Consider the following 12,708-nt stretch of genomic DNA (forward strand, 5'->3'; position numbering starts at 1 on the left):
GCAACAGCTGTTTTGCACCGTGTGTCAATTGCCAGCACAGCATGTTTGAGTCATTGTAATAACGGATTACTGCCTTTAAAGTGACTATATCGGTATATATTCACATAATCGGTATGGGGTGGAGCGGTGGCACAGTGATTCGTTGAGGAGTTTACATTAATATAGATCTGAGGCAATGAAGTCGATTCATTAACAAAAAATTATAATTTGTTGTTGAACCCAATTCAAATTGGCAGCCACCCCCAAATCCTGCGTCCCGAAGGCAGGAAACCCCCTACAAGCCATAGCTTAACGTGGTTGATGATGCCGATTCCATCACCAAGCCCCACCCATCACCTCCCATCCATTGGCACACGTGAGAACGAGGTGAGACAAATTCACTGTTTTTGTGATATTCCATCAGTCGGGTAATCGGACCAATAATCTGTAGGGCAATGGAATATGTAAATAATGAGATATCCAGCTCTGCATTCATGGACACACACGTCTGCCATTTAGGTGGGGGCAAGCTTTGTGCACTGTCCTCAACACCTGCCTTCCGTGCTGATTTCTGCCAGGCGCATGTATCGCATCCTGGACGGATGCAAACAGCTGACAGTGGCTCAGGGTGGAGCGGAGGAGTCGGCGGGAATGGTCACCATCCTGCTCGCCTGCCAACCCCAGGACACTCAGGCTCTCACACCAAACTTGCAGGTGAGTGTGGGAACACAACATTGGGGTGGCGGCCTACCAGCCATGGTAACAATGCCATCATCAGTAACATATGTAGAGCCGTTTATCCAGCATATTGCTGGTTGAAGGCCTGGCCTCCCCATGCACTTCGTGGTTATTGGGTTAGAGGTGGGGCTATACAGAGTTGTGTTGGTTGATTCATTGCTGCTGTGCACTGATAGATCATTCACAGCAATGTACAATTGTCCTGCGGTGTCACAGTGTTCCTCGGCACACCATCACTAAACACTGCTGCACTCTAAAAATGACTCCTTACTACCTCCAGTGAGGTCAATGCTGCTCTATCACTTTGGCTCACAAGTACATTGGCTAAATGGACATAATTTTCAGCCATCCACTGCTCTGGATGAAGGACTTCTCCCACACTATGTGGGATATTTTACCTTATTTTGCCATTCTGGTCACTGCCGTTTGGTGAAGTTGGAGAGCATAGACGTGGCATGTGTAAGTACAATACAACAGTGGATTTTTGTGCAGTGCCCTTTGCTGCCCTTAACACAGCCTGTAACACATGTTATGCATTGTGGTCATGCAATGTAGCGCTATCCAGGCTCATTCTTACTGAGCTCACCGAAATCTAGTGAGATCAGGTGCATTCCAAGTGATTTGGTTATAATCAGCATGAGTAAACGTAAACAAAAAGATTAAAGCAACTTTTTTTTTTAGCATGATTCATTTTATTATTTGTACTTTGTCCTAAATTACATCCCAATTTTGCTCTCAGTTATCACTGAAGAACCCCAGAAGAGCTAATGCTTGAGGCACTTCAGACCGGAGGGAACACACATTTTCATTTATTGAAAAACTTTTTTTTACGAATGTCAATCTTATAGCCTGATAAATAGGACTTTAGGGATCTTACTATATAAATAGATGAAACAGGGGGATGCTACCTCTGTGTAATGGTTATCACACTGGACTTCGATCTCCTGCCACAGCGGTTGAAAAAGTGGCCAAGTTTCTTAAACCCTCCCCGCATCTGTCGACCCAGCAGTATAAATGGGTACACCACAGTTAATCGATCGGCAGGTCGCTTGTGGTGGGGTATCGTGTAGATACTCCCAGCTCTTCCAAGCCGTCTGACAAGTGTGGAAGTCGGCCAGAATATCCCCAAGAGGGGCTGTCCAGAGCTCCCTCAAATGGAAAGGCGTTTGCCAGCCATGGCTTGAGCAAGTAATTGCAGGGCTGCACCATTGCCTTTTACTAAGTGGAATGAGAATGGTTAAGTAAAGAAATAATGTTCATTGCTTTGGTAACTAGATTTTGTTGGTCGTTTTTTTTAATACATGTAATTTCACAGCCTGCTGTAAAACATACCATCCGTGTACATGTGTGACATAGCGCAAGAACACTGTGTGTGCTGCTGTTATCCTCCAAGGCTCACTACATTATCCACACACACAGCAACAAACCTGAAAGCAATATTCCATTGCTGTCTGCAACTGGGCACGTTTGTATTCCTGCATTAGGGTGGTCTAATTTGTCTGTTAGTCTAGTTTTGCAGCATCTGTTTTTGTAGATTATTTTCCATCGCACAGATGTGCTTGACACTAAAATGTTGGTCTCTTTGTTCAATCAGACCTTCACTTGCGCAATTTACACTTAAGTGGGGCATCTCAGAAATGCATCTTTTGTGGATGTGGGTTTTTTGTTTTTTATGGAGTGTCCGTCCTTGCGATTTGCAGCTACTCTGTTGCCATGAACGCAGCACTTGGCTTTCTGTTTCTGTGCTTTAGCCCGAGACTGAGAGCGAGGCCTCAGAATCACATTGTGTTCCCCCTAATAGAATTCAATATTAATTTAAGTCAGCGGCTTGCGCACAAAATTTGAAATAGCTTCTCAAGTGACATGTTGAAAGCAGAGTCGTGCAAAAAGACACGTTGACCCAGGCATCAGAAAGAGAGAGTGCTTTTCATTCTCACACACTCATTCTGTGTCCACTCTGCGGAATTGGAAAGATGAGCATTGTGATGTGCACCCTTCCCTCCCCCACATTTCCCCACAAAAGCCTCCTCCCATCCTGACTGTATCCTAGATCATTTCTCTACTTGTGTGTCAATCTACCGGTCTGGATGCAAATGGAGAGGGAGTAAAATGGGTTCGGCAATTATGCAGACCTCACAACTACAAAGTGGCTATTCACTTCTCCCACACACAATAATTTGAGTACATCAGCAGAAGCACAGAATAAAGTTTTGATGTATTGTCTGACGGTTTAATGCTTCTGTCCATCGTGCTGAGTGTAGTACTACAAAAGCAGCCACTTCATGAAAGGGAAGAAAAATATTGAAATAAAGAATAATGTTCAAAAACAATGAATGATACAATTGTCTTTGTATATATATAAGAGAATATTGAAAATAATCACCATCTTGACCACTCAAGTATGTGTACTAATTGCAAACAATTCCAAGCATTTGTTTTGGACATGATTTTAATACACATTCGTCAGCATTAGCATTTCTCCATTGAGACGATGTGTTCGATAGATTACTCACATGATAAGCCTTATGTCTCCATCAGGGTGAGCTCAGGAAAAGCAAGTAACCTCCAACTGAACGAAAAGACAAAACTAAACAGAAGCAATAAATATGTACTTGGAAAAGTAAATCACTCTTGTGACTTACAGCGATCTTCATGGGTTATTTTGGAAATATTCTTTCGGTATTCTTTGGAGGAAACCTAGCCATGAGGGGACCCATTAAAATATTACATGAATTCTCACTCTGCTTTACTTCTAAAGCCTTCTTAATTTCTGCTTTTAATTTTAAGAAAAAATATCACAGTGGTCCTTTTTTTTGTGCCTATGACCAAAGCACCCAGAATGCACCTGATCTCAGCAGATTTTGGAAGCTGAGCAGAGTTGGCCCTGGATAATACATTGATGGGTAATGAGGAACCACTCTACATGCCAGGTCGTCACAGGCATTGGCGGGGCTGTGCGACATAGTAGTCAGCAGAGGGCAGAGCAGCAAAATCCATGTATCCATTTGTTGTCCTGTACTTGTTGGCTCCCATGTCTATGCATGCGATGGGGAGGTGGAGGACAGCTCTCATCCAACAGTATATTGACAATAGACCTGTTCACATAGATAGCTTTCTTTCACAATGGGAGTAGCTGGAGACATTATGCCACTTATGCAACCATATTTCTGCATTCACTAGCTCACCTCATATAAAAGCATCAGCCTGGGATATTGTGGGCTACGCATGGATTTGACTCTAGCCGTGCCATCATTGTATGGTCAGTGGGTATAGGCGTTGTATGGCACTTTGTAAAATAAGCTATTTGGACGCTGCCTCCACTTGTGCACCAGTATCCGTGTCTGGTGATCAGCAGGAAAACACAGCGTGGTTGAAATAGTGGCACTTGTGCCACTGGGTCAGCATCTTGTAGCTGCCGAGAGGGCACACTCCCCACTCTCGACCTTGCTGGATTTTCACAGCTCTGGTTTCACAAGTTTCTCTCAGTGCCCCATGCCTGCTTCTGGCTTTGCAGCTTATTTTATAAAGTGTTGTCAAAACCATTACAAGTGTGTTGTTATTGGCTTTTAGAGCTCCATTTAAAGGCACTTATCAGTCAATTACAAGCAAGTATTCTGAAAATAGGGACACAGAATGATGCTCACGCGCACGATCAACTTCTCTCTCTGGCCCACCGAGACTGCAGGCGTGCTGTTAAGTGAAACTGAAATTAGTTATTACAGACAATTATAATTTACTAATATAGAGTACCGAGCTCGTTTAATCTCAGTGAATAAATATGCAGAATATATTTGAACTACATTAAAAAAGAAACTTCACTCAAACTTTCGTACATGTACAATTTACAACTGAAGTTTATATTGTTATCTCTAAACGAAAAAAACAATCGCAATTTATTTATTTTGGCGACTCCGTCCCACCGCGGACATAAACGCCACAACCCACATGGCGCGGATCATTGTCTTGTCATGTCGTCCATGCGCAGCAAGGACGAATGCGCAGAAGAGCTGAATAAGCGAATGCACTCCATGCTCGGGTATGGGCAGGATCATAAGTCTTATCCACAGCTGCTCAAACTGCCTACACGACTTAAGTCCTTTATTTGTCATAAAGGTAAGCATAATACAGTGAAACTGCTTTCTTCTCTTCATCATTATTTGTGACCTAGCAATGTCTGCAGCCAGGATCAATCGATGACAATCCTATTACCTGCAGATATTTAACAGATGAGTCGCGTTGCATCGTTAATTCCTCCTGTTTGATAATACTTCTCTTGTCCATATGCATCTGTGCAGATAGGTTATTTTTTGCAGTTAAGCCATAGTCCCCGCATACCGCTCGTATCAATGCGGATAAGAGTAGCGGCGACCCACTACTCTGCAGGGTAACATTGGTATAAACGCTTGTTACAATATGAACAGCGCATTGAAAACGCGTACTATTTTATGTACTGCTTACAAAGTGTGTTCACAAATCCACACTGAGAAACACGATGATTGACAGAGGGGTGTAAATTATTTTTTCGATAGTATATTTAAATAGAGGTACTGCAGGTAAGTAGATTTCAGTTTTAAAGGCATAGTTTAACAAGACAACACTTGCCACCATCCTTCAAACTCATTGGTGAAAAAGAGCAAAGTTTTTGTTTACATTATAATGTTTATGCGAGAGCCGGGGGCTTATGGGACCCCGGGGTCCCGCCACAAGGTTCAATTGACAAATTAACACAAACGAGTATTTTCATGTATTATCCAAAATATGTCCTAAGCCTAACAGATCTTGTTTGGGATGCCAAGTTTTTAGGTGCTCCTATAATCCCCATAAGCTTGCATGCCACAAGTCACACCTGCATAAAGCCACAAGGACGTTTGGCTCTATATAGCTATAATTAGTGTTTGGACAAATGATTATTCACATAAGCATTTGGTGACATTTGTAAAACAATGAGGATCTTGAATTGAGTTAACCAGAATGGTTGGAATGACTTTTTCACTTTACACTGAAAGGGTTTTTCAGGCAGGCACCCAGGGAGTATTTGTGAGTCATCGCTCTCTGCATTGTGTGCCCTTAGTCTGGGTGTCCTGTTCATGTGAAAACAAAAGTGGTTTTGCATCTAAACAAAACTGATGGCCCAGGTATTGGTCTGACACAAAACAGGTCACTTGACACAGACAATAGAAGGACACCCCAAGGTCTTTTGTGATGTTATTGCTTGACTTGCCTTTTGTCTTGCGTGGCAACTTGACCAGTCACTCCTAGTCATTATAATACCTGTGCACTGTGTGTGCACCGTATGCATATATTTTGATCAAAATGATAATTTACAGACTAGAAATCTGCAGTAATCGTGGATGAGGAGTTAGTGGATCACATATGGATAGTGGTGATATTTGTGAGACATCTGCACGCCTACAACGTGATGAAGTGCGATTTATGGGTAGTACAACAAGTAGGTTAGCTGATCATTTTTTTGGCTCTTCTCCCCATACATGCATGGGATTTTGCTTGGGTATAGCTGAACTAGATCCCCAGGAAAGATTTAAAATCATTGCTTTTTTTTACGAAATTGTAAAAGTGAGTGTCATGGACATGGAACCCTTCTAGTCAAGTCGTTGTGTGCATGAGGGCTTTCGTAAAAACAAGCATGGTGCTCCTAAAGCGTCAAGCTTATTTAGCACCACTGTTCACAGAGAAGCACACATTATTGCAGTTGCTTGTGTATTTATGCACATAGCAAACCTGAGGTATATTGGCTGCATATGACGTAGTGTTTACATGTCCGTGTTTTTGGACTCGACAATACCCCCGCAGCTCCTCTGCTGAACGGACATATCTTGTACGTGCATATTTTTTAAACTAGTCCAGCAATTTGCATCATTCAAGCCTCGCTGCCCGTTTTATCCTGCTGCTGCCGCTGTGCCTGTTGACAATGACATGTTTATGTTGTACTTTAGCCAAGCAGGGTATTACATGCATGGGTGGCTTTTGTTGAAGTAGGGAGGGATTATATAAAAATAGTTGGTAATACTAGGGTTAAGTGACCCATCTGGCCATACCACTCCCTTCCCTAACCCTGGCCATCCCCCTTTCCCTCCCATTTCACCCTGCCCTGCCTCCCAGGGACTACTCTGTTTGCTAATTCAGGCAAAATGGTTACTGGGGTCGGGGAAGTGGCCGCAGGCATCTCTCACGCCACGGTTCACTTGTTCGGTCCCAGTTCTGGTGGGTGGAGGGGGATGCTGAGTGATGGAGAGATGTGATGTTGATAATGGCACAATGATGACGCTGTTTTATTTTTTTGAGCAAGGACTCTCTGTGAGCTGCAGGGTCCTGGCCTGGCTTGTCGCAGTTTGTAAGAGAGATGGACAGGGCCGTGGCTCAATTTAGAAGTGGCCAAGCGCATTTTCTCATTGTGCGTTTCATATGTTGTTAAACTTAACGGGTTATATGTTCACCCTTGAATTTTGTATTGTTATTACATATGTAAATATTTCCTCCCAAAATCATACTGAAATTTACAATATAACCATAAAATAATAATTTGTATGTGGAAGAGGCATATATAATGAAGCATGCCAAAATATACGATATGGCACCACATATTGATACGTATCTTCTTATACTGGCGAAGCTACAACACAACTACAATGAAGGTGCAGAAGAGTTTGATATTGACAAATACATATAAGTGCTTGAATATTAATGTGCACCTTATAGGGACAGAAACGTGCACTCTGCATGTGGCGGTGGTTTTATTAATTGTTTAATTTTTCCTTCGAGTGTGAAATTGCCATACCCCTGCATTCCGGTGGCACGTGTTGTGACATTATCATTGTGAGACATGGAAATGAGCCATGCGCAAGCCGCCCAAGCCTGCCGTTTGACACAAAGGCATTTCACACTTAAATATTAACCAGCGTTCTCCATGTCCCATGCCATGTTCCGAGTGGCCTTTATACCTCATTAGTCCGCTGTACCTGGGTGTTTGCCGGTGGGGTAGTGGAGTTGGGGGAAGGGGGATGGGTCCAGTGGGAGAGGGGGAGACATGAGTTTCTCTCAGCAAGGGAAAAAAAACTCAAAAAGCTGACAACTTAAAGAGCTGTCAGCTATATAGTTTTGTTTCCTTTTGTTCCAGTATAGAGTTCTGTTTTTAGTCTTCTTTTATAGAAGAAAACTGCTCTGACCAAATTCATGTTTTATGTAAAACACCCACCCTTTTCCTCAGAGTGATCAGTAGTCATTCGGTGATTACTTTACATGAAACCTGGAAGGAAAAAAAAATGGTTTTCACAGTTTTGCGATTTATTTTTGTATTGTATTTAAAATTCAATGCATTTATAATGAGACGGTACAAATTTCAGAAGTATAAAAGTATCGTACCTCATCACTTTTTGAAAAAAAGTATTCGTCTTTACTGTTTAAAAAAAAAACAGATTTGTTTTAGCAAAGCCTTTAAGCAATAGTACTATTAAAAATATGTTTCTATAGGTAACTCACCGGTTGTAATTAAAAAGCAATTGATTTATTCTGTTGTAGCATTTTCTGGCTATTCTCAGAAGACCAATTAGTACATTGTTTTCAAAAATTGTTTAAATTGAAACTAAACACATAAATGCTGGCCGTGTTATAAATATATAATTTCATATAAACTGACTGCAAAAATGCAGTAAAATGATCAGGAAGAGAATTGCATCTGTTAAAAACATAATTACAAAAACTCTTCAACCAATAATTATTACAACTACTACAATGGCCTTGACATGTATGCACAATGCATCATAATCATTTTTAATTCCATTGTCTACAGTCATAAACTGGGTTCGCATTCAGTTTTGCTAACTTACATGCATAATAATCATACATTCCCCAATATAGATCTGCAAAACCCCTACATTTGTTACATGATAATTATTTGTTGCCTTATTTTTTGTTATTTCTCTTTACATTATCTCAAAGCGGTGTGAAATATTCATCTATTTAATGAAATGTGCGGCCTACGTTGTGGCCCAAAAATCCATGTTGTACTGTATGCCTATGCTCCGACCAGTAAGCTCCACACCTTTACCAACCCACGTGATGAATTGTGGTCAAATAACCCCCAAGACCTGCACGGCATGGGGAGGCCCTTATCCAAGAATGGATTCACAACAGTGCTGGACATGTATAATGATTGCGGTATTCTTATTTGGTGTGGCGGTGTAACCAATGCTGACTTTGCTTTCCCCTTTGCCCTCCAGGATGCTATCCGGGAGGCTCAGGAGAGCGGGATTCACGTGCAGAACGTGCAGGATTTTTACAGACAGTGGCGAGAATTGGGATGAGCAGTGGTGGTGAGGAGCACCTATGGAGAGACGACATGCTGCCCCAGAGGGGGCAACCTTTTGGGGATGGCAGTAGCAGCGGGTGGCAGCAGTAAGATGAGAAAAAAAAACAAAAAAAAGATCAGACACCCACCAGCTGCCTGATTGCCCTGTCCGGTGGATGTCACTGCTGTGTTTGTTAGAGGGGAACAGGGAAGGGGGCACTTTGTGGGCTGGGAGGTTTGTTGGGGCTGGGTGGGGAGTCGGGTGGTGCATGATGGGGTTTGCCAGGTGGGAAAGCCAGGGCCATGGTGACCGGCATACACAGAAAGCTGCCAATCCTGTCAGCGCCACACCACAGACAGCTGCACGCTACTCTTGTCAGGGAGCCTCTACAGCCGCTCGATAAAATGGCACTGTGGAAAGATTCTTGACCCAACGATAACTTCCCCAAAGTACTTTCCCTTGAAAAATGTTTTACTTCCCCGCTAAGTTTCTGAAGCATAGGAATATGTGATGAAATGCTATGCTTCATTGACATGGTGTGTTGTCATTTCTCATTCCTTATTGGTTTTGGGGTGCATTATCTGAAGCCACACAACACGCTATTGAGCCACACGGAAAGCCATGCCAAATTGGACTGAGCTGTCCGAAGTAACAGCACCATTGATTTGGCCACTTTACAGTTTGTCCACATTTATGGACACCTCAGTTTGATTTGGGTGATATCTTTAAAAATGTATGTTTTAACACATCTGAGAAGGACATCAAGAATACATTGGTATAAGTTTAAACCACTTTTGGTTTGGCGCGATTTCTTTTTCTGTGACCACAATTTAATCGCTTCAATTGCCGATGCAAGAGAATGTCAATGCCATTTGTCCCAGTGTCGTGTGTGTGCACACACATTGGATTATTGCAAAAAAAATAAAAAACACCGCTACCTTGGTACCATTAAAGCCAACGCACACGAACCACCAGCGTGGCCACTGTGCATACAACCATTGGTGTTTTGAGGCAGGGTGCATGCATAGCACTTACCAACACCACACTCATGGATTTTTAAAGCCTGCCCTTATTATGAAAGAGATTTAGTGAGGACGGTGTACGTGCGTGAGAGTGTATGTGTGCTTTTTTTCAAAAATATTCATTATTTTTCAATCATAGGCAACGGCAGTGGCCACACTGTCGCAACTGCTTGTTGCACCTGATTCGTTTCACACAGTAAACCATGTTCCTGTTACTTACTTTGTGTGCGTGCACCTGTTTTAAATTGTGTAATTTTCTCACTCTAATTTACCAATCTAGCTCCTTCGTTTTAACTTATACAGTAGTGTCACCGTTATGTGTAACATGCTGTAACAACCGAGCTGAAAAATAAAGAGCAAAACAAAAATCGCCCGTACCGTCTGTGCCCTTGTTGTAAGTAATGCACCTGAAAAAGAGAACTGGTTGCCAAAGCGTGTGTGTGACAAGCACGTTCGTCACACACTTCGATCTACTTACGCACTCTCCAGATTTCCACATCCACTACCACTTTCTATCGTGCGGCCAGATATTCTAATTATTTAATGTGTTCCCCACTAAATTGGTTCTGCGCAGATTGCAAGGGTTCAGCGGGGCGAATCCCATTTCCACAAAGCGACGCTGCAGGCCATTACCAAAGAGCCCCCCCCCCCCCCCGCTAAGTAGACGTTAAATGGCGTGACGTCATTTTCTGTTGTGTGCCATTATCATGGCTTACATTAATCATAACCACAGTTCTCTGCCAGATTGTGGTGGTTTTGTTTTGCGTGGATGCTGACACCTGCTCATGTTACCTTATTTAACTGCCACATTTGTGCCTCTTGGTGTATGAAAGCACACGATATCAGTGTGTACGTGTCGAACATCCTTTAATTATGCACTGCGTATGTAAAAATCCTGTGTATGGGTGAATACTTTGCCCAATGAGGCATGACATAGCCGAGTTGGCATGGGCCATGATGCAAGGAATGAAATGGGTTCCCCAGTACCATTTCTCACCTTTTCGTAGCCTTGCACCTGAACTCTAACCTGGTTGCCCCCTCGATAGCTGTACCGTTGCTGAGAAAAAACAACTCGCCGGATTGATCGTGAAAAGCATACATGAAATTTGTGAACTGGTGCAGGCACATGGTAGAGTAACGTGTTTTCAAAAACGTGGGTCCGGATGTGGAGATGTTGGTTTTCTCACCTGATATACTCCCACAGGTCCCCTGCGCCACTCACCTGCGTCCCTTTGGACTGGGGGGCAGGTGTGCTAGCAACCTCTGCCCCCCACAAAGCTGCTCAGGGACGTGTTAATTGCATTGGTCGTGTCGAGCACAAGTCTTCATTTACCCAGATCCCATGCACCCGCTCAACTCTCCAATCGGCTGCAATGCATGCACGTGTGCAGCCACACACACACACTCGTACTTGTGTAAAAGCCATTGCGCGCGTGCTGGCTAACCCCCCTTGATCATTCCTGAGCTCTGGGCGCCTCATTATTTTTTTAGATGTGTACTGGGAATAAGCAGTGGATCCATGTCAACTGGGAGACCAGAAGAAAAACGCCTCGGTGTACCAGGTACAATTTCTCGAGGCGCATGCGTTGACGCCGCCACGGTGAAGCCGCTTGCCGAATTTTGGAAGCAACAACCACAATTGTGGGTGGGAACAGCTGGTCCGGGAACCGTCGGTAAAGACTAAAAGCACGACTGCAAATAATTAGCTGCCCTGGCGCACTGCAGCCACCGGTTTAAAAGGTGGGGCTATATACAGTGCATTGGTAGGTGATACACGGATCTACAATTAGTTTGTACTGACTTCTCAGCACGCCATCATTAAACACTGGTACACTCCATAAACACAACGCCTTGCTGCTTCCATGGGATCAACACTGCTATATCGCATGTGGCCACATGTACAGTGCTAAATGTCCATAATCACAATAATAGCAACTAATGGTATTCATATTATTTGGGTCTTTCGGTAAAGTCACGTAGATAGGTTCAAAGAAAATAACAGAAAACTACGACGTTTCGATCGCAACGCAAGCGGTTGTCATCAAAAAAGAGGAAAGCTGCTGAGGCAGGATGTTTTAAAGGTTTGAAATGGGTGTAGCCCAAGGGTCATAAACGAAGTAGGCGGTGCTATTGATGTTAATGCCAGAAATCCGCATGTTAATGTAAGAGCCCATCCATAAATGACGTCACGCGATTTTGGACGATTTTTGACCCCCCCCCCCCCCGTCGTCACACGGCGTTTCAAAAAGTCAGACCTTTGAACCTATCTACGTGACTTTACTGAAAGACCCAAATAATATGAATTCCTGCAGTCACGAAAGCTTTAAGTCAAGATTTAATGCTATTCATCCCATTGTAAATGTATATCGGGCTGGATTAAAGCTTTGCCATGTCGTGGGAGGTGATCGGCCATACTTCACCACGATGGTCAGAGCTAGTTTGTGAAGATAGGGTCCAAGAACTGGTCCAGGTATCCCTCGCCACTGAGCATATAGCTTTGGACAGGAGGAAAAACGACCATCGCTGGGTTTGTCGGGCGGTGTGTCGTCACTCCACAAATGGACTTAAGTTATTTGTGGGCATGTAACGGTTTTTGTCCACCAAGACCCTCCTAGCGCACACAATTCAATGCACATTGAGCTCATTGTGAATGAATTGGGAAT

The 12,708-nt window shown here is 43.3% G+C and overlaps 1 protein-coding gene across 4 annotated transcripts in view; it reads left to right on the forward strand.

Moving 5' to 3' along the window:
• SMG5 (SMG5 nonsense mediated mRNA decay factor) overlaps nt 1–10,415 on the forward strand; it is a 73,733-nt gene extending 63,318 nt beyond the window's left edge. For all 4 annotated transcript variants that reach the window (XM_078854806.1, XM_078854804.1, XM_078854803.1 and 1 more), the window contains 2 exons: nt 558–693; nt 8,955–10,415. In XM_078854806.1, the coding sequence (XP_078710932.1) occupies nt 558–693; nt 8,955–9,038 (220 nt within the window). In that variant the 3' untranslated portion in view covers nt 9,039–10,415. The remainder of the gene's footprint in view (nt 1–557; nt 694–8,954) is intronic.
• The last annotated feature ends 2,293 nt before the right edge of the window (nt 10,416–12,708 follow it).

Source organism: Lampetra fluviatilis, chromosome 3, assembly GCF_964198595.1.
Source record: "Lampetra fluviatilis chromosome 3, kcLamFluv1.1, whole genome shotgun sequence".
Taxonomy (NCBI): domain Eukaryota; kingdom Metazoa; phylum Chordata; class Hyperoartia; order Petromyzontiformes; family Petromyzontidae; genus Lampetra; species Lampetra fluviatilis.